Genomic DNA, 23,602 nt, shown 5'->3' on the forward strand with positions numbered 1-23,602 from the left:
GATATGGACTATATGCTAAGGTATGTGTCCCGGCGTTATGAAGAATCTTGCCCTTATGTACAGTCTGTATGTACTTATGAATTTCATCTCTATTTTAATTTTAGTGGTTGAAATTATACACTTCACTAGTCCCTCCTGACGCAGCTTTGGGCAAAACACGGGTCCGTGTTGGGGGACCTTGTTTGACTGTTTCACATTGTAATGAGCTTTGGATGAGCATATTGAACTTATAGAGAAATAAATAAAAATTACTTTATTATTAACCAAGTTTTTTGGATTGTATACCTACTTTGCATCTCCCCTTTTTTGTGTCAATAATATATTGAGACATATTGCAAGTATTCACCTCCTCCCCCAACTGCAATAAGTTTATCATCTAAAGGGCTGATATAATGAAGGGCTTTTCCCATTTTGTATCTATGGGGGAAAAGGTTAGTTCATTGGGCTCTAAGTCTGGGCATGGGGACGTGTAGTGACTTGCTGGAGGTCTTACAGGGAGTGATGAAGTCATAATTTCAAACTGGACTTTGTAGGTCCTTGGTGTAACCACTAAGTGACCCTACCAGCCCTTTGAATTCACTTTCAGACCCATCCTTGGGGCATGGGGTGAAATTCAGCAGCTGGATACCATTACACTCCTTGCACTCCCTATGGTTGGCTAAAGGAGAATCAGCCCTTATGCCACTTCTGTACAAAAAGATAGCAGACAGACCCGTCTCTTCTGTTATGAAGGCTCTGCTTTTTGACACAATCTGATTCAGAATAAGGCTGCTAGGACTTGACTCTGAATTCAAGTGAATACTGGATTCTAGGTCATAAGGAACTTATGAGCTGGTTCTGGTTTTTTCCAATTCCAGTTTCAAACATTTGTATAGTGAGACACTACCAGAATAGGTGCAGGCAAGTCTAGTGCTTGAGTGTCACAAACAGGCCTGGTTTTCTGGATATCCACAATGAATATGCATGAGGTAGCTTTGCATGTAGTGGAGGCAGTGCATGCAAAAGCAGGTCCATTGGTGGCCCTTGAGGACAAGAGTTGGCCACCCGTGTTTTACAGGATCAATGCCTCTAAAACAGTAGATTTCCCATTCGAGCTAAGGAAGGGGAGTCTCCCTTATGACGAGCAGCTGCAGGAGTAGGATATAGATACTTCCAGACACTAGAGGGTGTTCATCACATGTTTGTGTGTAACTGTGAAAGTGCACAGTAGCCTTGGCCTGTTAGTGCTTAATTTATTGTTTTGTTAATGAGACTGCCAATGAAAGGACTGCTTCTACGGCCAAGTCCAAATGCAAAGCACATTTGAGCAGCATTGTCTGAATTATCATGAAAAAATGTTGCTAGCAATAATTTTGTTATGGGTTTGACAGTAGCTTGGCTTGGATTCTAAATATTGCTCCCCTTAACATAAAGCTTGGGGGTAGCCTGCATGGAGCAGCAGTTTCTACCATAAGAAGCTTGCTGGGCAGACTGATGGACCATTCAGTCTTTTTCTGCCGTATTTATTATGTTTTCTATGTATGTTAGAAGTTGCTTTGGGTCATGTTCAAGTGCTGCCTATGATGTGAAGGTTGGCAACTATGGTGTGCCAGTTACCTCTGCGCTCAGCTTTTCTCTTTGTTTCATCCATTTTTAGATCTTGACCTTTTAGTTTTTATGTCACTGCCCCAGACTGCTACTGTCAGTTTTCCTCTCCATCTTTTTCCTCTCCATCATTCCTTGCAATACTAAGTTAGCTACTTCTGCAATGCATTGAAAAAAAAAAAAAAAGTAAAGTGCTTGAAATATTCTGCCTTTAGGTTTAATAACCGCTGCTATAATTCCTGTCCTGAGAAGACCTACAGGAGCGACGCTGACATGCGGTGCATCAAATGTAATGAAACCTGCCTAAGCTGTTCCGTGACCGGGTGCCACTGGTGTAAGGAAGGTTTCTATCTTCAGGGTAAGAAAAATCAATGCCTCAGAAGGGGCTGAGACATTTCAGGACCTGTCTCTTGTCTGGCACCTGTGATGAAAAATAAATCATAAGGTTTTCTTTCTTTTTTTTCTTTAAACTGTTTAATTTTCAACAGCACAGCAAATACAGACAGGTATTTCTCCAAGAAAATACAAACTTTTTTTGTTGTAGATCATCATACCTTACAGTCATTCACATTTATTTATATATACCAACATTTGATCTGAGATATCACATCGGTTTACACTCAGGTACTGTAGGTATTTCCCTATCTCCAAAGGGTTTACAATCTGAGGCAATGGAGGGTAAAGTGACTTGCCCAAGGTCACAAGGAGCAACAGCAGGACTTGAACCCTGGTCTCCTGGTTCATAGCCCACTGCTCCAACCACTAGGCTACTCCTCCTCCATGAGCTCCATTCCTATCCCCGCCTGCAATGTACAGTACCTTGTCCTGAACTATAAATTTACCGTTTCTTTCCTCCACGTCTAATGAGGCTTCCATGTTTGTCATAATTGTCCACTTGATCTCTCAATAGGTAGGTGAGTTTCTCCATTTGGGTGCTATCAGCCACCTTGCTTTCTCAGTGACCGTTGGAACCTGCTTTCATATTTAAGCCACAATTAATCATGCAGCATTCAGTGAATGATCCACCAGTTTACACTTTTCCCGCATAGCAGTTTGATCCAACCACTGACCCACTAAGTAGAAAGCAGGGTAGGGGTCACGTTGTTGTGTACGTGTTCCTGAAATACAATCAGTAATCACTGCCCAGAAAGATTGTACCTTTTGCACTCCCACCACATAGGCATGGATGTTCCCTTCCTTCTGCACTCCCGCCACCAACCTTTCCCAGAGGCGCTAAATTTAGCAAAGAAAATGGGGGTGCAATATCGTGCGGTACCACGACTTGTGCAATTCTTCTTGCCCTTTTCTTCATACTGTGATTTGTCTGGACTGTTTCCATATTGCGTTCCAGTCTCCATGATCCCAATCTTTATTTAGATCCAGGTTCCACTGATGGATCAAATTGGGGGATGGCCCCTGTTCACACATCCCACCTCCAATGGAGATGTATAATACTGATATCGGCTCTAGCTTTACAGCAGAGCATCCCTTTTAGAACCTCACACTCCTCCAAATCCTAGTCTGGTGTAGGAGCCTTCGTAACATTCCTGCGTAACCGCAGAAATAGATATTTAGTAGAAAATGGAGATTAAACTCTGCCACCAGATCAGTGAAGGATCTGACCTTTGGCTTCCTCCATAATTTGACCTCGACTTCTCAAGCCTGCTGCAGCCCAGTATTCCATATCCTGGAAGAATGTACATTAAGATATCTTCCAGTTTTTTAATAATGAAGTCATATTATGTTCTGCTAGCGTCCAGTGATGCAATATGGCGTTCTACTGCCACCCTCCCCAAACCCTTAGGGTATGAGCTATAACTGGATGGTCCCTAAGTATATGTCTGAGTAGGTTAGAGGAGAAAGGCCTATGCAGTAGAGCCGCTAAACTACATCCCCTCGCCGCCTCCCTGTCCAACATAAACCACACTTGTGGGGGGTTGGTACCCACCCAGGCTTGTAGACAGCTCAGTCTACATGCCCAATGATACCACTGGACTTCCATAGGTTTTCATTTTACTAGAGCAAGTTCTGGTAGTTGGTTTTTTTTTCCTTTTTGGGGGATGGTGGAGCATAGGTGGACCACTTGTAGGTTTGGCTTGGTCTTCCCTTACAGAAACAGAGGAATATTCCAGGAACATTCCAGCAACAGGAGTTTCAAGGGGCATAATAATTTGAGTGATGGTGAGGGTCCATCCCCCCTAAAGGGTGGGTCAGTTTCGGAGGCGACATAGGTGACTCTATGAGTCACTGCCAGGGCCACGTTAACCGTTTTAGTGGATGGGCTCTGTTATTTTTGCACTATTTACCACACCATGTTTCTCCTCCCTGACCCCAGCGGTTTCTTCCTTTCCTCTCCCCTCCCCCACCCCTTGTTAACTTGATGCTGCTGGCCTGCTGCTGCTGCAACTTTCCTCTCCTGCTCCAGTTAATGGAAAGGCAGCCGCATGCCACCTTCTCCTGGCCCTGTGTGGGCCGACACATAACACACCTCCACCTTCCCAATGGCAGGGGAGAAGAAAAACTGATACTTCACGCATATCCAGCATAGCTCTCTGCTTCAACGGCAGGGGAGAAGAAAAACTGATACTTCACGCATATCCAGCATAGCTCTCTGCTTCAACGGCAGGGGAGAAGAAAAACTGATACTTCACGCATATCCAGCATAGCTCTCTGCTTCAACGGCAGGGGAGAAGAAAAACTGATACTACAAGCATATCCAGCATAGCTCTCTGCTTCAACAGCAGGGGAGAAGAAAAACAACCAATAAGGGCTGAATAACACAGTCTGGGTGAAACAAATAAGCATGGGTGTAGCTTGCTTATTGCAGCGGTTACTTCCCCTACTACCCATAACTAATCAAGCTTGATATTTCACTTGGTTGCAGCTCCATCACTGCTCTCTACATTAATGGTGGGGGTGGAAGGGAAATAGAACCAAAGAGCTAAGAGAAACAGATAAGTATGAGAAAAAAATGTGAAGCTTGCTGGGCAGACTGGATGGGCCGTTTGGTCTTCTTCTGCCGTCATTTCTATGTTTCTATGTTTCTTTTTCTGGCTCTTGCAGGCCCTTGCATGTACAGTGCAAGGCATCCTCCTCCTTCCAACCCATGCAGGCTGGCACAGGCATGGTGTTAAGGGCCTTGTGCTATGGGCAGGGCCAGAACCAAGGGTTTTAGACACCCTAGGTGAACCTTCAGCCTTGCATTCCTACCCCTCGTTAACTTTCATGCCCGCTGATATTTTGATAATTAAACTCAGCAGTCATTATGATCCCACCATCAACCCCCTCTGCCAGTACAATCCTGTAAAAACACTCTGTTTCATATATTTATACCTGATACAAATGTGTTTCAAGAATTATGTCCGCGTCTAATGAATATGCCATTTGTGATTTTTGGGACTAGACTGAAAAATAAATATCAAGGAATCAATTCATACATTTATAAATGAAAAGAAATCTGCACTGCATTGGTTGAAGGTAATCTCTGAACTGGTTTGCTGGCATGGCTGGCCTGGCTGAAATCTTTTATCTTTTATCTTTTATTGAAATGTGTTAATCGCCTAGAAAAAAAACCTAGGCGGTGTACAGCATAAAAACATACATAAAATAATGATTACACATTTCGTACATATACTAGAAGAATACTTAGACATAGACAGTAGCCAGATCAGGAGATGCTTGCTATAGTGCCATAGCTTAATAAAAAGCCTGCTTAAACAGCAATGTTTTTAAAATGGATTTAAATGTTTTTAGACTGTCTGCTAAATGCAGTTCCACTGGAAAAGTGTTCCATAAAATAGGTGCTGCAACAGAAAAAGCACTAATCCCTGGTTGTGCAATATGATATTCCTATGCTGCCATTCATAAATTACAAGATATAATTTTATGGTTCACCTTACTATTCATCATAACAACAAAATTCAAATTATGTCCGGCACTTCACTAACAGTGACAGAATTTTTTTTTCCATTTCCAGACACTCTGTAATGTAACATAAAACCCTGCAAAAAAATAAAAAAAGTTACTCAGACCCTACATAGCAAATATGCCATCCAAAAGACTAAATCCAAAAACTCAAACGGCAACTACCCTATATGAAAAGACAACATTGCAAATATCCCACCAATTTCTAGAATACCAATACACCTTCTATTAGGAAAATAGAACAAGCCAGACTGCTAAAGATTTCTACACAGAACCTACACGCTAGCAGAATACCTCATCTTGGTCACATATGAAGAACACAGACCCTTACCAAATGCAGAATAAATGACCACAAATTAGAAATAGAAATAAGCAGACAAAAACTGAATTCTTCTTGGTTTGCCATTTACTCCAGCCTCGCTCTGCAGACAGGAGGAAAGGAGATGGATTAGTGAGCAGAGTTGCTCTTTGCTCTGCTCTGTTCTTTGTTTGCTTCAGGTCTTTACCCCCTTTCCTCCTGGTCCCTGAATACTGCCTAGGAGGGAAGGGGCTGAAACAGGAAGCAGAGGACCGTTCTCTGCTGTCTGAGATTCAGGACTTTGGCCATAGGCCAATAGCACAATCGGGGTAGAGACCTGTGTGCTTTTGTAATGGGCTCCATGCCATGCAAGGCCTGAGACAACTGCCTTTTTTACCCATCTGTAAACGTGGCCCTAACCACTATGAGGAGTTGGAGGATGACATCTAGTTCTATTTTCCTGTTATATCAACTATTCAGGTTGCTTTGGTTAGAATCTCTGATTAGCTCAAAGTAATCAATAGTTGGCTAGCCACCAATAAACTGGCTCTCACTTTGGACAAGACTGAAATAGTTTTCTTGGAATGGCTCTCTAATGCCATGCTGCCTGCTATACTTTCTTTTGAGAATCTAAATATCCCTAACTCTTATCAGGCTCATAATTTGGGAGATCTTATTGAGTCTTTCTTATCATTATAACCTCATATCAAGCAACTAGTGAAAAATTCCATCTGGAAACTTTGTCTCTTATGGAATCTAAAATTTTTCATTACTGATCTGAAGACAGCAATTTGAGGTTTAATCATTGCTCCTATTGATTACTGTAATGCCTTATGTCTGGGCCTTCCATACTCTTGAGAACATTACAATTGATCCAGAATCATGCTGCTCATTTGGTCACTGGGGCACTAATCAGAGAACACATTACATTTGTGTTGGCCAACTTGCATTAGTTCCCCTTGAAGAGCGGATCAAGTATAAAAGACTCATCTTAATTTTCAAAGCCATTAACGGCCTGGCACCAGGTTGTGTCAATGCTATATTAAAAAAGTATCACCCCTGCCATGTGCTTGATTAGCTTTTTGGAATCTACTATACATCCCTTCCAGCAGATTGGTCCGCCTTGCCAACTCACATGAATGACTGTTTTGAGATGCTGGCCTTTATCTTTGGAATTCTCTTTCAGAAGAGCTCAATAATGAATCTTCACTTACCCACTTCAGGAAGCAGCTAAAAGCCTATTTATTTACCATGCTTTCAATTGTAAGCCTTCTCCTGTTTGTGCTGTTTGCCTCATCCAGGGGTGCTATGGATTCCAGAGTTCAAGTCCAGAGGGGGGGGGGGGGGGGATTTTATCTTTCTGAGCCCCTGGCATGGTCATTGGCTCTTGAATACCCAAACTCACACTCCATCTATTTGATGCCCACCATATGTGCAAAGGTCCAGAATGGGAGCAAGGAAGTATGAATTAACAAACAGGTTAAGTAGCAATCGACCCAATATCCATCCATACAGCAAAGAGCACTAGAAAAAAATAACCAAACAATTTCCTGGGTGGTGTTCAAAATAATTTAACTGGAAAATGAATATCCAGACCATAATTGAATAAAATTAAGAATAGCATCAAACATATTAAAGTGATGAAAATAATAGTTTCCTTATCCATCCCGGATCTCCTTACAGGTCTCCTTTTTCCTGCACCACCATCCATGTTGAAGAATCCCTCCCCTTGATGGGTAGGGTAACTGGAGTGTAGTTCCAGCATACACTGGTCAAAAATTGTAAAAAAGATCCCTAACCTCAAAAATCCTATCGAACTCAACAGGTCAAAACCCCTCAAATAGTATTCCAACTCTCCAAAAACCTCAGGTCTCTTGAGTTCTTTGGTCACGAGTCCCAAAATTCTTCTCATACTTGCTTCTCCAGTTGCTCAGGCAAAAGTTTAACTGATTCCAGTCTTTCTGGATCCCAGGGAAATACCCTTCCCTCAAGACTAAATCAATCTTCTTCCAAAAATTCTCTTCCCTATACTCTGCAGTCTCCACTGTTGTTCAAGACCCCTAAAGATGAGGAAAGGATCAAACAGCCAAGCACCCACTCCTCCTTCAGTCACCTTCCCACTCAATTTTAATTAGTTAATTTATTTGATTAATTGCATTTCTTCCTTAGGAAACCAAAGCGATGTACTATAAAGTAAAATCAAAATACAGATAAAATTTAAATAATCATAATGTAATTCAAAATGAAACAAACAAAGCTATGTAATCAGTAAACAATAAAAAAACAGTATAGTATAAAACATACAATATAATTCACCATATAACAGCAAAACAATTTTATATAATAAGCACAATAGTAAAACCTAAAAGAAGTTTAGGCTGATTGAAATCATCAGTACAATTAACATATGAAAGAAAATGAAAAATCTATATAAACGAAAACTAAAAATAAAACATAAAAGAATGCAAACAAATACAATCAATCAGGTTTTAGGGGATATAAAGCCTATATAAGACCTAATTCAGTTATCAAAGGCTTTAAAGAAAAATTGTCTTAAGGCTTTTCCTCAATTTACTGAAATTTTTCTTCTACCAAAGTGCAAGAGGAAAAGAATTACAAAGGTTGGGAGCTAAGTAGGAAAAAGCCATTTCCCTCATCTGTGCTAGTCTACTCGCCCTTAGTAGCTCATGCTGAGATGATCTCAGAGTACAACTAGGCAAATGAATATGGCTGTAAAAAATTAGCAAGATGTGGTAGACTTCCCCACTGAACCTTAAAAGTAAGGCATCCTATTTTGAACGGTATGTGCAATGAAACTCATAGCCAATACAGTTCTTTGAGTAAAGGAATGACATGATCGCATTTTTTTCCCTTCAAACATGAGCTTGGCAGAATAAATTAACTATTGAGTGGGATATACATTTTTAAATAACTTAATAAATAAGCAACGTGCTCTGGGGAGCGTAAGAGAGGCCGCTAAGGGGCTGTGCTCTTCAAGGAGGGAAAGGAAAACTGCCTTTGTTGTCCAAGCAGGAGAGGGGTTGTTGTGAGGAGCAGGAGCCAGAAAGAATCTGGCCCTAAATCTTGGGGAGAGAGAATTGTCCTAGCTGCATCCAGTACCAAGATATTTAAGATTTACTTCTGGAGTAGAAGATGAGGACTTTCTTGTTCCCTGCTTGGGCTTCTAGAGGAGTTCGAGCCCTTGTAGAGAGCAAGTGGAAAGTCCTGGCCTTTATCCTTCTACTCAGTGTGTGCAAGAAACTGATATTTTGTATTTCTGAACTGCCTTCTGCCTTTTGTAATATTGGACTCATTTTCTGGATTCAATAAACTATACATAAGAGCATAAGATTTCCATACTGGACCAAAGTTTTCAGTTACCAACCATGGCCAACTCAGGTCACAAATACCTGGCAGGATCCCAAAAGATCAATAAATTCCATGTCCCAGGGATAAGCAGTGGATTTCCCCAAGTTCACCTTAATGGTTTATGAACTTTTCCTCCAGTAACTTGTGCAAACCATTTTTAAATCCAACTACACTAAGAGCTTTTACCACATTCTCTGACAATGAATTCCAGAATTTAATTTTGCATTGAGTACAAAAATTGTTCTCCTATTTGTTTTAAATGCAACTACCCCGGAGTGGAGTAGTAGTCTTCTGGCTAGAGCAATGAGCTGTGAACCAGAGAAGTCAAAGTTCAAATCTCACTGCTGCTCCTTGTAACCTTAAGCAAGTCACTTCACCCTCAATTGTCTCAGGTACAAACTTGGGCCTAAATTCATCATTTTGCTATATTTATTAGCTCTATTTATATCAGAATGATGTCCCACAAACAAAAAAGGGGCAGGGGGGGGCGATAGTCTGCAGCCGGCCGAATTGCTGCGGTATGGTTTCGCTCGCCGTGGTGTGCCAGCGCTGCACACTATCGCCCCCATAGTGCCACGGGAAAAGGTGTCATTATTTCCTGCGGTGCTGCCGGAGATAATGTGAAAAACATTATCGCCCGCAGCGCTGCTGGGACATAACTCCGCCCAAACCCCACCCACACTCCTCCCCTTCTGTTAATTTGAATAGTACCGCCGCGATGCGGCTGGTATCAAGTGCAGTAGGACCTTATTGCATGAGATAAGGCCCTAATGCACGCAATAAGGCCACTTCGCAGCTTGATGAATGACCCAGTTTGATTTTTGAATTTTAAACCGAGCACATGTGCACCCATAGACCTACGTATCGGCACGCAAGCAAAGATGCACTGGAATTTTAAATAATGCACACATTTGCGCATGTATGTTTTCAAATACACCAACCATATGTATGTTCCTCATTTTAAGAGATTACTCAAGCAAAGTTAGTGTGTGTGGCTTCCATAGGACTTTGTCGGCTTCTCTGCGTGTCCGTAAGTGAATTTTAAAACATGCTCGCGTGAGGCACATTCCCAGTTTTCCAGTTAGTCCACTAGTTTGTCCATTTAATATTGAGATCTTTCGGACCCCTCTGGTTCTTCATCCTGCATGCCTCCCATTTGACCCAGGTCTCTCACTCTGTCCTATAAGTCCTAAAACTTGAGATCTACAGACTTGCTCCATATCAGGAGTAGCAGTAAAGCTATGCGGATATCTAGCTTATGCGCACTGAAGTTTTCAGTTCTAAAATATGGAGTTGCATGTGTAAGTGTTGTCCCCGCCCCTTTTTTCACAGGGACACACACTCACAATTTGCCGCTTTTTAAAATCTACTTTGCTTGCGCACAGCCCCGCATATGCACTCGTGGGCATTTTTGCGTGAGCAATGCTTTTAAAATCGACCTCAAAGATTGTAAGCCTGGGGACAGGGAAATAATTACAGTACCTGAATGTAATCCACTTTGAAGTGGCTGAAAGGCAGAATATAAATACAAGAAATAAATAGATTTCCTTAGTGTCTTCCACGCATTTATCAAGTCAAATTTGATCATATTCTGATCACTGTTGCCAAGTGGCCCCCAGCACCATTACCTCTCGCACCAAATCCTGTGCTCCACTAAGGATTAGGTTTAAAATAGCTTCTCCTCTTGTCAGTTCTTGTAGCAGCTGTTCCTGAAGCATTCATTTGTTTAATCTAGGAACTTTACCTTCTTAGCATGTCCTGATGTGATATTTACTCAGTTAATACTGGATAATTGAAATCGCCCACTATTATTCTTTCTGATTTTGTTGGTGTAACTTCCCACTATCAGACGGGGGACACGGGACACATAAAATGATGTAGGGGCAGCTCAAGGCAACCTGCTGCCTGAGGAGGGTTGAGATGGTGCCCCCTCTCCCCGCCCCCCCCCCCCTTCCAAACAGCCACCATCGGCCTGGCCTCCGGCGGTGGTGTCCCCCCTCCACGCTGTGGCCTGGCCTCCGGTGGTGGTGGCAGCGGCGTTCCTCCTCCATGCCACTGGCCTGGCCTCCAGCAGCGGCGGCGGCCTTTCTCCCTTCAGCCACTGCCAGCCTGGCCTCTGGTGGCAGTGGCCTGCAGCAGCGACCCTCCTCTTTCCTGCCGCCGCCGGCCTGGGTCGGCAGCCACGGCAGGGGCAGGCAGGGTGAGGCAGACGCCACAGTGGCGTTCTGAGAGGGGCATTTTTTGCCGTCTCAAAATTCTGCCACCTGAAGCGGCCGCCTCACCCTGCCTCATCACAGAACCGCCCCTGAAATGATGAGTTCTGTCCCTAATGATGAGGTCCAGTCTCTTAAATTTATTTAGTGGGTTCAGAGTTTTGGGTTATGCAGATGATGAAGTGAATCCAGGTTATGAGCAGTGGGGTAGCTCACTTTCCCCTTGACTAGTCAGGGAGAGCATAGGCCGTTCTCCATGAGCCTGATCCCTATTTTTCTCTGTAAGTGATGGAATAAACCCTTGTGAAGCAGAATCGCACCACTCCAAGGTATATCCAAAACTCTTAACTTTATTTCTGGATTTCACAGCCGGCCACTATGTGCATTTCAGTTTAGAGTAAACATTCTATACTGAATACTCAGAGTTCATGGGATACACAATCAGAGCAATAACATCCATTAATAGAGCCTATCTGGTACCCCAAAGTTTGGTATACCCTCCTCAAATTCCAAACTTTAACAGAATTTACAAATTTACAATCCTCCCTTATTCTACCTCCTCGTACTTTCATCCTATCTCTTCACCTTTTTATTTCTTCACTTTTAGGGCTATGGAGCTGACACACGAACCCAAGGGCTAATCACAACCTCATCACCCCCAGGAACCTCTCTTCCTTCATTCTGGGCTTCTCCATCGGCAAAGTTCAGGATTCCATTTCTTCCTGGGATTCCCCTCAGCTCAAGATATATCCCCTTTGTTTTCTCCTTTAGGCAATTTTTTTCCTCTGTGGGAGGAATTGCTTCTCATTCAGTTCCTCATCCTACCAGTTCCTCAGGGGGAGGAATCACTAGCTCTTCACTGCTCAGCGTTGAGCCTTTTCTCTTGGAGGAGAAAAGCCCTTACAGGAATTACTCCATACTCAAGATGTCCCCGGGTCCCACCAGCCCACAGGCCGACTTCTCCAAGACCCTGAATCACTGGGGGTTCTTCTCTTTCCAAACTCCAACCTAGAAAGGGCAACTTCTGTCAATTTGACCCAGAATTTATCTCTTCATGAGACACCTTCCAACCAATCAAAATGTCCTATAAATTTAAGGGGATACAACACCACCCAAATTACTAACACTCAAATGCCTTTACACATACCAATAACCATAACCCAGTAATCCAGTAGCACACCAAGTGCCATCTAGTGGTCACTGCAAAGTAGTGCAGGTTCAAACATTCAAATAGTTTTCATAACACTTCAGATAATTAGAAATTCCCAGGTCTCTGCCACCCAAACTATCTCGTACTACTAGACTAGAAGGGGCCACAAATTTGGGGGTCTCCCTACATTAGCTTCCCTAATTTTTGTTTGCATTTTATCATCTGTTCATTCTAGCCAGGTGGATGGTGGTACACCCCCACTGCTAATCTCTTCGTAGAGATTCTACAGTGCATTTTGATTCCTGCAGAACCTTTGTCCTGTTTGACTCAATATCCTCTTTAAAATATAGCGCCATCCCACTGCCAGTTTGATCCAACCTTCATCATGATATAATTTGTTTCCTGGTATCAGTGTCCCATTGATTATATCCTCCTTCCACCAGGTCTCTGAGATGCCAAATATATCTACCTCATGATTCAGTGCTATAAACTCAGAGATCAATATTTAACGTTATCTGGCTTTGTAAGTTAGCTGGATAAGACATCTGTCTAACCTTACATGGGACATTCAGAGGCATGGCAATGCCGCTAAATATACCCAGATAGCTTTTAAAGTTAGCTGGATAAGCTAACTTATCTGACTTATCTGGCTAAGTGATAAAGCTGGATATTCAGCGGCAGCCACTTAGGCAGATAAATTCAACTTATTCAGCTAAGTAGCATTTGAATTTCTACCCCTCTAACTCTCCCATCTTATTTTTTAGACTTCTCAAATTTTATACAGACATTTCAAAGTATGTTTTTTGTTTGTATGAACAAACAGATTATTGGTTGACGGGGTAATTTGGAATCTTATTGCTCTGTCTGCTGTTTACTTAAAGGCAAGGCAACTGGTCTTCTTTAGTATTTATTGCAACCTCTCTATCAAGATGCCCTAACATCTCTGTTTTGTTAGCATCCTTTAGCTACATCATACGAAACCATGCACTTTTGAGCATTTGTCGGCTTTCTCCAATCGTCTAGTTTAAAATCTGCTCTATCTTCTTTTTTAAAAGTTAGTGTCAGCAGCCTGGATCCAACCTGGTTAAGGTGGAGCCCATCCTTTTGGAAAAGCCCCACCCCCCTTTTTCCCTAAAATGTTGCCTAATTCCTAACCAACCTAAAGCCCTCTTCCCTTCACCATCCTCTAATCCATGTCTTGAGACTCTGGAGCCCTGCCTGCCTCTAGAGTCCTGTGCATGTATCAGGGAGCATTTCTGAGAATGCTACCCTGGAGAGTCTGTATTTCAACTGTTTGGATTTTCTTTTTGGAGTGACTGAATGGGATCTCCTGGTCCTTAGAGGTTAGCCTGTCTGCTATTAGCAGATTCCGATTCCAGATGCTACAACAGGTTGTGAAGCTCTTTGCGGTCTTTGAAATGTGGTCCCTTATGAAGGGGGAGGGCTAGTTATATGCTTTTTAAGGAACAGCCTCCGGAGTTTATCAAGCAATTTTATTCTACCTTTAGTTTTGGTAAAGCAAGATTGCTGCTGTTATTTAAAAATATTCTTATCTCTGATTCTGTTGAGTGATTCATACTAAAAGCTGCTACCCCACAGTCCCAGTGTCATGAGCGTGTGATGTGAATAGATCCTGACTAATTTCTATAGCTCACAATCTTTGAACTGTGGAGCTGCTTCTTCTCTTCTATGTGTTTCCCCATCATGAGGGATCTGCGGTCCTCACTACCTTCCACCATGCTCTCAGATAAGCTTGGATCTTGTTCTTCAGCTGTGGCCTTGGTATTCTGGTGAGCAGTATTAATCCACATCTTTTTTTGGTCTTCCTCTGGGTCTTTCCCCTCCACTTTCATTTTCAGTATCTTACTGCCCAGTGTAACTTTGATCACTTCTTTCCATGTGTCAAAACCACATCTGTCTTCTTTACCTCATCTTCTCTGGGATCTCAATCACGTTCACCTCTTTTCTAATTTCTTTGATCCTAGCTTTGTTACTTTGTGTCATCCCAAATACCCAGAGTAGAATCTTGATCTTCATTCTTTCTCATGTGCTCCAAAGACTAGTACTAATTTTTTTTTTTTTTTTACTGTTTCCCCACCACACTAATCACAAGAAAGAGAAGAAAGCTAAGATTCCTTTATTATAGGGAATGACTCTCAGTTCTTTCCACATTGTCCCTGCAGCCATAGTCCTTCCTCTGATCTCTCTACCAAGGGATCTCTTTGTGTTTATTGTTATTCCTAGCTACCTAAACTTCCAGCTTTCTACAATTTCTTCTCTCTAATTCTCTCAGTTTCCATTTCACCTCTTTGATCATTGAATTTTGCCATCAGACGTTTGCCAGTTTTACCAGGTCTTTCTCTTCTTCTTCTTCTTCTCTACTCTCTGCACTTAGCACAATGTCATCAGCACAATAGCATATACCATGGGGGAACCAACTGAATATCTTTCATCAGTGTATCCAGTTTCTCTCTATGTGTATATAAAAGACTTATATTGTTCGGTCAGTCATTTCGGTCTGTGAATCCTGCTCTCATGATCTCACACACAGGGACAGGCAGGCATATGCACACGCACAAGCATGCACATAAGCTTGTGCAAATAAACAAAGTTCGCACAGGCAAGTTCACAAGTACACGCAAGCATGCACAAGCTCATGCAAGCTTCTGCAAGCACACTTGCAAGCTTGAACAAGCATGCAAGTAAGTTCATGCAAGCTTACACAAGCACACACCAACATGCACAAGCACATGTGTAAGCTCACCCAAGTGCACATGCAAGCATGCACAAGCTCGCCCAAGTATGCATGCAAGTTGGCACTAGAATGCATCAGCCTGTGCAAGAGCACAGAAGTACACACAAGCTTGTGCAAATGTGCACAGGCTCCCACATGTTCACACACAAGTTTGCACACAGTATGAACACATCCATACCACAGGCAGACACATCCACACACAAAGGCACAGGCTACACACACACACACACACACACACAGATATAGGCCCCCACCACCACACACAAACACTGGCACAGGCACAGACCAGACTACCTGAGCAATACCGGTCACTTTTTGCTAGTACTAATATAAAAAAAGAAAAAACTCAGGCCTGATCTTTTTCTTACTCCCGCTTTGACTGTTCTGCAAGCACGTCTTACATGGATCTTACTATCCTGGTATATTTCTTCACCAGCTGTATGTACATTTCTGGTGTACTCTGTTTTCTTATGCACTACCAAATCAGTTCCCTGGGCATCCTGTCATATACCTTTTCAGAACTGACAAACACCATGTGCAGGTCCTTCTTTTCTCTGTATTTCTCCAGCATATTCCTCAATGCAAAAATTGCACCTAAAGTTGACCTTCTTTGACAGACTCTATACCAGGTTCCTTATCATCTTCTCTCTAATCCTGTCCCACAGCTTTTTTTTTGTGTGGCTCATTAGTGTTATCCCTCTGTAGTTATTTCAATCCTGCTCATCTCCTTTTCTCTTGAAGGTTGGGACGAACATGCTCCCTCTCTTCACTCATTCGGCATATTTCCTTCTCTGCTTCTGTTATTTTCTATCTTCTTGATGCCTCCCAGATTTCCTTGCCCTCCATTCCAGTCTTTCCTCCTCTGTCCTGTCTGCCCCCTCACTCAGTTTTATTTTCTCCTTTCTTTTCTTCTCTCTCTGTCCTGTTTGCTCTCTCCTGTCCATTCTCTCTGCTTCCTCTCCCTTCATCCCCCAGGTTTCTCTCCCCATTCACTCTCGATCCCCTAGTTTTCCTCTCATCTCCCTCCTGTATGTTATCTTATGTCCTCCCTATGGCACCCTCCTCCCCGCCCCCCCCAGATCGCAGTTCCTCCTGCTGCCTGCACTATATGACTCTCTTTACATTGAGCTATGATGTGAGGAAGGACTAGACATCAGGCCACAAGTGGTGCAGGAGGAGTGGAAAGAAGAAGAGGCAGCAACCTGACCTCCTCGGTGTCATTGGTGGCTTGAAGCAGTGGTGTACTGAGGGGGGAGGGATGGGGGAAGGAAAGTCCCTGGGTGCTAAGCTGTGGGGGAGGGGGGACCAAATGACTGACCCAAAAGCAGATTCAGGGAGCAAACACAAAGAGCTGTGGGTGAGTGGGAGCCTTTCCCTCCATTTCCTATTGCTGTGCCTGCACGGTGAGGCATTCACTGCCTCTTGCTAGTCTTGCATGATCAGCAAGAGGAAATGCGGTCACGAGTATTGAAAGTGCTCGCGGTGCAGGCTTTGCAATAGAAAAGGTACACAGCAGTGGGGAGAGGAGGAGGGAGGAGGCTCCTACTGCATTTTTTAATCTGAGGGGAGAGTGGAGTTGAGATCAAAGTGGGAGCAGATGCTGGGGGAGATGCAGGTGAAACGGATGCCGGGAGAGAGGGGTAGGGGAGGCAGAGGGTAGATGCTGGGAGAGGAGGCAGATGTGAGGCAGTGAGGGGAAGAGGAAAGGAAGAGACAGACTGTGTGGAGGGGGAAGTTAGGGGGGGCAGATGTTGGAGGAAGAAGGGGGTAGGAGGATGGAGGAGAGCAAGGAGTCAGATGGTGACTCAGAGATTGAGGAGAGCAGAAGAGCACAGACAGATTCAGAGATGGACTGGGAGGAGAGTAGGGACTCAGGTCTTGGGTGGGGATTGAAAAGGGTGGGAGAGTGGGGACTTGGGATTAGTGGGAGGAGATTGGAGACTGAGTGTGAGTGGGGACTTGGGGATTAGAAGGACTATGGGGACTAGGTGACCGGGTGGAGGTCTGAGTAGGGTTGTGAGACATAGTGAAGAAAGGTGGGGAGAGGTGGGGAAATGGTGTGGACCTGGAGAGGCTAGGAGGCAGTAGAAAGGGACAGAGGCCTGGGGAGGAGGAGGGAGATGGGTCTGAAGGGAGATAAGAGAAGAAGCAAATGGAGGAAGTAGAAAGGAAATGGGAGGCTGATTGGGGATAAGAGACATGAGAGGGGATGAGTGGCAAGGAACGGGCTGGGGAGAGGATGAGCAGCAGAGGAAAGTAGATGAGGATGTTTACAGTGCATGAAAGAGGGGAATAGAAGATTTAGAAAGGCGTAAAAGACAAAAGGGGGGGAAATGGGAGAGCTTGGAAGGTGAGAGTGGCAGATGGAAAGCTGGTAGGCGGGCAAAAAGAGGTAGACTGAAAACTGAAAGGTGAGAGAAGCAGTGAAGGAGGATCTAGCTATGGGTGGAGAGAGAATCACTCAAGAGAAATGGAAAAAAAGATAAAATCATTGTCAGAAATAAATGTAAAGGAGGAAGGAAAGAATTCTGGGAGAGAGGAGACAGAAAATGGAAAAGAGACCTTGGAAAAGGAGTTAAGGAAAGACTGACAAGGGAAAAGTAAAAAAGAAAAACTGGAACCAACCCAATTAAAACAATTAAAGGATCATTCCACAATGATACAAAAATAGTTTATTTTGAGTTTTTAGTGATTGGAATATATCAGTTTTAGGAAATTGAATCTTTTATCTCTATACATTTTGTTCAGTCAGTAGAGGAGGAAATGCATTTCTATTTCTCTTTCTTTAGTATTCATTCCACTTCTTAGAGTTTTGATTCTCAGGCTTTCCATTCCATGTTTTTGTTTGCATGTCTCTGTTTCTAATTTGTTGTCTCTTATACTGTATTAGTTGAGGATCAGTCTGGGTTCATTGTGTGTGACTGAGATGCAGTTCCCAGTAAAGCTGTGGAACAGGGTTAGAGAGAAGAGGATAAGGAACCTGGTATAGAATCTGTTAAAAAAAAAAAAAAAAAGGTCAACTATAGATGAAATTTTTGTATTGAGGAATATGCTGGAGAAATGCAGAGAAAAGAAGGACCTGTACCTGGTGTTTGTCAGTCTTAAAAAGGTATATGACAGGATGCCCAGGGAACTGATTTGGTGGTGCATGAGAAACCATATCATTTCTACATAGGGATCTGTCACAGTCTGGCTGCAAAAAGGATTTGAGGGTAAGTGGTAATTCAAATGCAAGCATTGGCCCTTGGGTGCCGAAGACCCACGGTATGCCTCTGGCCTGCGGTCTGTGGGTTCCTGCTCAGTGCTGGCTGCAGGAAGTGGCAGCATGATCAACGTGATCAGCTAGAGGGAGGCAGCAGTGACAACTGAATAGAGGTGGTGGCAATAGGTAATTTCTGCAGCATTTGACATAGTTGCATAATGATGGGAAACTGTGGGTTGTATTATAGGTACTGAGTCATTCCTTCAGTAATGAAGCAGCTAACAGTGAATCTTTGGCTTGCACACTGCCATAGCTCATTGCTTTATCCAATATAGTAACTAATAAGAACATAAGAAATTGCCATGCTGGGTCAGACCAAGGGTCCATCAAGCCCCCAGCATCCTGTTTCCTTTACGGCGTTTTTCAACAAGATGGAATGGTGCTGATGCAAAGGTTAAATCCTTCCATCGAGAGGCATGATAACTTGCTTGCTGGGGATCAATTGGTATGCAGTTTGGGGGGGGGGGGGGGGGGGGGGGGGGAGGTGGACCATAGCCCTGGAATCTACTCTATTGAAAATTAATTTAATCTTATAAGGGTGAGATTATTTTCAATAGGGTCACAATTGAAAAGCTCCTCACTTGTTTGTTCTGTGCCCAGGCCTGCATTTCTAGTTAGGCAGAGAGAGCACTTGCCATGAAAGGGGAGTTATCTCCTCCATCCATGTGGACCACTTCGCCAAGCGCTGCTCAACTTGAGTGACAGTGTCTGGTTGATCCCCTACCATTTAAAAGTACAAGGACTTGTGAGCCAGTGGTGATTTGGAACATTGTAAAATAGAACCGCCGCTAGGGGCGGCCCCTACACCTTTAAGGGGAGGGCCCAAACAGACACGGTCATTCAGGCTTGAGTAGTGCTTGGGGAAAACCTGCTGCAGGGATAAAGCAGCCTCCACTCCCAATGTCTAGAGGTAAACCCGACCCAGATTATGGCTGACAAGCTTACTTTGTGTCCATTCTCAAATCCGCAGATGGGGAATGTGTGACTGATTGTGGCTCAGGTTACTATAATGAAGAAGACGATGGAGAATGTGACTTGTGCCATAGAACTTGTGAGACGTGCAGCGGGCCCGACTATGATGAATGCACTGCCTGCAGTGGGCGCTTACAGCTCAGAGACGGAAAGTGTGAAGATCCTTCCAAGGTGGCTATTGAGGGACTCTTCTGGAACGGTATGTTGCTATATTTTAAGGCTCATGATGCTTTAAACCACACTAGCAGTTCACATTAGATATTAGTCTTTCCATTTCCAAAGTCCCGTTGCGCAGAAGCATATCAAAGTCTATTAAGTGAATTCATCCTAAGCTACTGCAGTGGGCACATGTAAAACAGAGGTGGCAGTCAGCTGGTGGTGCATAACGGAAAAGAATGACAGACTACATCTATCTCCATCGCATTCAGGGATGGGTTGGATGTGGCCTCGGGCCGGGAGAAGCCCTTGTTAAATAGATAAATAAAACAAGCAGTCTCTCATTTAGTGACACAGGGCTGGAGAAGAGCCCCCTTTATAAGAAATTGTTATCCCATCAGTGATTTAACCACAAGGGGATGAGGGGGAATAAAGGGTTCATCTTGAGTAAGCCAGTTTCTTCCTGGAATAGAAGAGATCATGCAAAAAAAACAAATCTATTATTACAGTTAATACGTTTTTGTGCTGCACGTGTGTATCACCCTGGCGCTTTGTCTGGCTTTGTCTTCTTGCTGCACACATTACACTGTTGTCCACCCACAATTCGGATCCTGTTAATCAGCAGTTCTCGTGTGTTATGCCTGCTTCTCATTTAAACACTGTTGTTGTTCCTACTAGATTTGCTGGGAGCTAATACAATCATCAGGTAGAGGGGTTTTTTGGGGTTTTTTTCAGATTTCTACCTCAAACAGGAGACTCTACCAGAGTGCCTTTACAAGGTGAAAGAAAGTAGCCTGGCTGATGCGTTGTGCTATTTAGATATGCAGAAATAAAGGTCATCAAAACAGATTGTATAGAGGCCTTTTTATTGGCCTCTATAACAATCGATTTCTGGCTAGCTTTTGAGAGCTATTCAGCCTTTATCAGGCCATAGCAATGTTGTACATTTCATGAGATTTCATGAGATTGGTTATGAAAGTCAGAAAGGAGGAGGCTCTGCACAGCCATACTGGTCCATTTTTAGTTTTATTGTTCTATTTCTGTTCTGCCTTATAAGACAAGGCGTTCTTTTTTTTCAAGTGCCTTTCAAAAATAAGCTTTGCTTTAAAGAGAGTACTATTAGAGATGTGCTTTGGGTAAACATTTTGTATCAGGCTTCGTTTTTGAGCTCCCACCCCCCCCCCCCCCCCGTGAGAATTTTGTTTTTCTTGCGGTTCGGGGTTTTTATTTTCAGGGGCCCCAATTTTCGGGTTAGTGCGCACTAACTCTGCCATGTTAGTGCGCACTATCGGGAGTTAGTGTGCACTAACGCGAAAATAAATTTTTTCCGAAAAAATTAGATCATTTTTCGGTTCTCCCGAACCATTCCGAATTAGGCAATTTTGTTTATTTCATAGGTTCCTGAAATGAATGGAAGGATCCCACAAATGAAACAAATCTTATTCATCCCATTCATTTCATATGTCTATGGGCCCTAGAAATCAATGGAGTACAGGTGTAAGTAACTATAGCAACCGACCCTTCCCTGTGAGTCATGTTTGACCTCATAGCCTTGTCAGAGCTTGGGCAGGACATGTTAGCAAGGAAACTACAGAGACAACATATCACTGTGAAGCATTTTGTAATCTAGCCTATTACTTCTTTCTGAATCCAGTGACACTGATCCTGACATCTGAGCATGTGTGAGAAGTATTGTGTATTTCTTCTGTAGATTTTGGGACGATGCAGTTTTTGAGTTCTCACAGAGTTTTCAAAACTTCATTCAAATTTAGAAAATAGCTTTTTGACTGCTGATAATTTCTGGTACACTGGTCTCACCCACTGTGTGTAAAGGTTGGCATGAGCCCTTGGTGCTGCGGTGTAGTTGACACAACCTTGTAGGCGAACCTTCCGGGCCTATGCTGGCAGCTAGTAAATGTGCCCTTTAGCAGGCCATACTGGAGCTTCACCAAACCAGCCACCCCCCCCCCCCCTCCCACAGGTTGAGCCCTTGGGCCCTGGTGGTCCACAGGTCTTAAGTGGGTCCCTAGGGTGGAGAAAAAGAGCAAGAGTCCAATAGCACACTGGGGTCAGGATAGGCAGTGGGCAGATGGATTCAGACAGGTCAAGTTCAGGGCAGGCTGTAAACAGATGTGGTCAGATCCAAGCAGCAGGCAAAATGTGGGCAGGTCCAGGTGGCAGGCAAAACATGGTCAGGTCCAGGCAGAAAGTCAAGATCCGGAAAGTCAAACAAAGGAGGATGAAGACACTGGATGAGATGAACGAGACAAAATTGGACAAGGCAATTTGTGGTACTTTCAAAGGAAGCAGGAAAAGACAAGGCAAGCAGAACAAGGCAAAGTTGAGGCTGGAAGAGGCAAGACAAGGCTGGATAACACAAGGTAAGACAGGAGAAGGCAAGCTGAAAATGCAGGAACTCAGGAATGCTGGCAACATACACTACAAAGCAGGAGACCTGATGCCAAGGCAAGGAACTGCTGGGCCTTGGCTAATAGTCCAAGAGGCTGAAGTCATCTGGAGGCATTGTTCAGGGGTTCCTACCACTGTGCATGCCTATGTGAAGGCCGTGTCATGGTGGTATGGAGGAGAGACAAGGCCATGTGAGGGGCTGACTCTGATGGCTTTCATTCACACTGAGGCTGACAGGCGTCGGGGATGAGTGCCGCAGTTTGCAGGGCCTACTCACGGGCCACAAATGTTAACACTGTTATAGTGAGCAGAGAAAGGCAGGCAATGCCAGCAGTGGCACTTGCTGATGATTTTTCTCTTCCCTGGGGGAGGTCGGAGGAAGGGTGTGGATGTAGGTGGGAGATGGTAGGGAGAGTTGCAGTAGAGCTACTGAGTGATTTTTTTCTCTGTCAGGAGAAGTTCCAGTATATAGAGACTAAAGCATTCTAGGCTGCTAATATTTTGCATAGCCTATCAGCAGTCTCAGCAATGCACTAGTGCACAATATAATTTGCATTGTCTGTGAGTGTGTGTAGTTCTACACACACACACACACACACTCACAGTGGTACAGTCAGTGGGTATACAATCTAATAAAGAAAAAATCCTTACAATATCCAAACGCTGGCAGGGTTAGCAGCAGTAAGAAAACAAGTAGCCCTGCACCTAAGTTGAATGAGGACTTCTTCAAACCAAAATAGCAAAAGGCAGCTGTAGCCAGATGAAGACTGAAGCAAAGCTGAGGACTGGAGCAGGCTGAAGGCTTAAGTGGAGCTGAAGATTGGAGCAGGCTGAAGGCTTGAGAGGAGCTGAAGATGGGAACCGGTTGACGGGTTGAGCAAAACTGGAATCCAGAACGAAGCAGGAACCAGGAGACCTTGCTGAGGCAAGGGTGAAGACTCTAAAGAGCCCTTTTATAGGGTGGCTGGCAGTGATATCATCCATGGGTGCCACAGGCTTTTCCCGCTGCAGACCCTTTACTGGAACAGTATCATGCGCATGGACTCAGGAGACCGGATCTGAGGAGCAACGGCATCCGCCATGCATCGGCAGCATTTCCCTGCCATGGAGAGTAGCAGTGTCGGGCTAGTGGCATTGGTTTAAGTGAAGCTGCTCGCAGGGCTCTCCCGTAGAGTGGTGGGCATAACAATATCATTCAACCCAGGAATCTCTCCCTATTTTATATCCTTCACAACTTGCTTTAGTCCAGTCAATGCAGCAATTGGATATTAAGACACTACTGTATATTCATCCCAAATTTTCTTCCATTAGTATCCTTTCAATGTTTTCTGATCTAGGCAATCCAAGACAGGTTTCTTCATATGAATCAGTTGATGAAAATATTTCCTTCATAATCTCAGCAGTAATAAATACAGAAGAACAATGCTGGGTTTTGGCATTGTTCTTCTGTTACCCCTGACCATGCACCTGAACTTCTTCTAGAACCCTGCAATCATTGGTACTAAATCTG

General features: G+C 43.7%; 1 protein-coding gene across 1 annotated transcript in view; it reads left to right on the top strand.

Moving 5' to 3' along the window:
- PCSK5 (proprotein convertase subtilisin/kexin type 5) overlaps positions 1-23,602 on the top strand; it is an 893,215-nt gene that overhangs the window by 787,987 nt on the left and 81,626 nt on the right. Inside the window, exons 26-27 of the mRNA XM_029616187.1 lie at positions 1,800-1,942; positions 19,526-19,726. Of these exons, the coding sequence (XP_029472047.1) occupies positions 1,800-1,942; positions 19,526-19,726 (344 nt within the window). The remainder of the gene's footprint in view (positions 1-1,799; positions 1,943-19,525; positions 19,727-23,602) is intronic.

Source organism: Rhinatrema bivittatum, chromosome 1 (assembly GCF_901001135.1).
Source record: "Rhinatrema bivittatum chromosome 1, aRhiBiv1.1, whole genome shotgun sequence".
Taxonomy (NCBI): Eukaryota; Metazoa; Chordata; class Amphibia; order Gymnophiona; family Rhinatrematidae; genus Rhinatrema; species Rhinatrema bivittatum.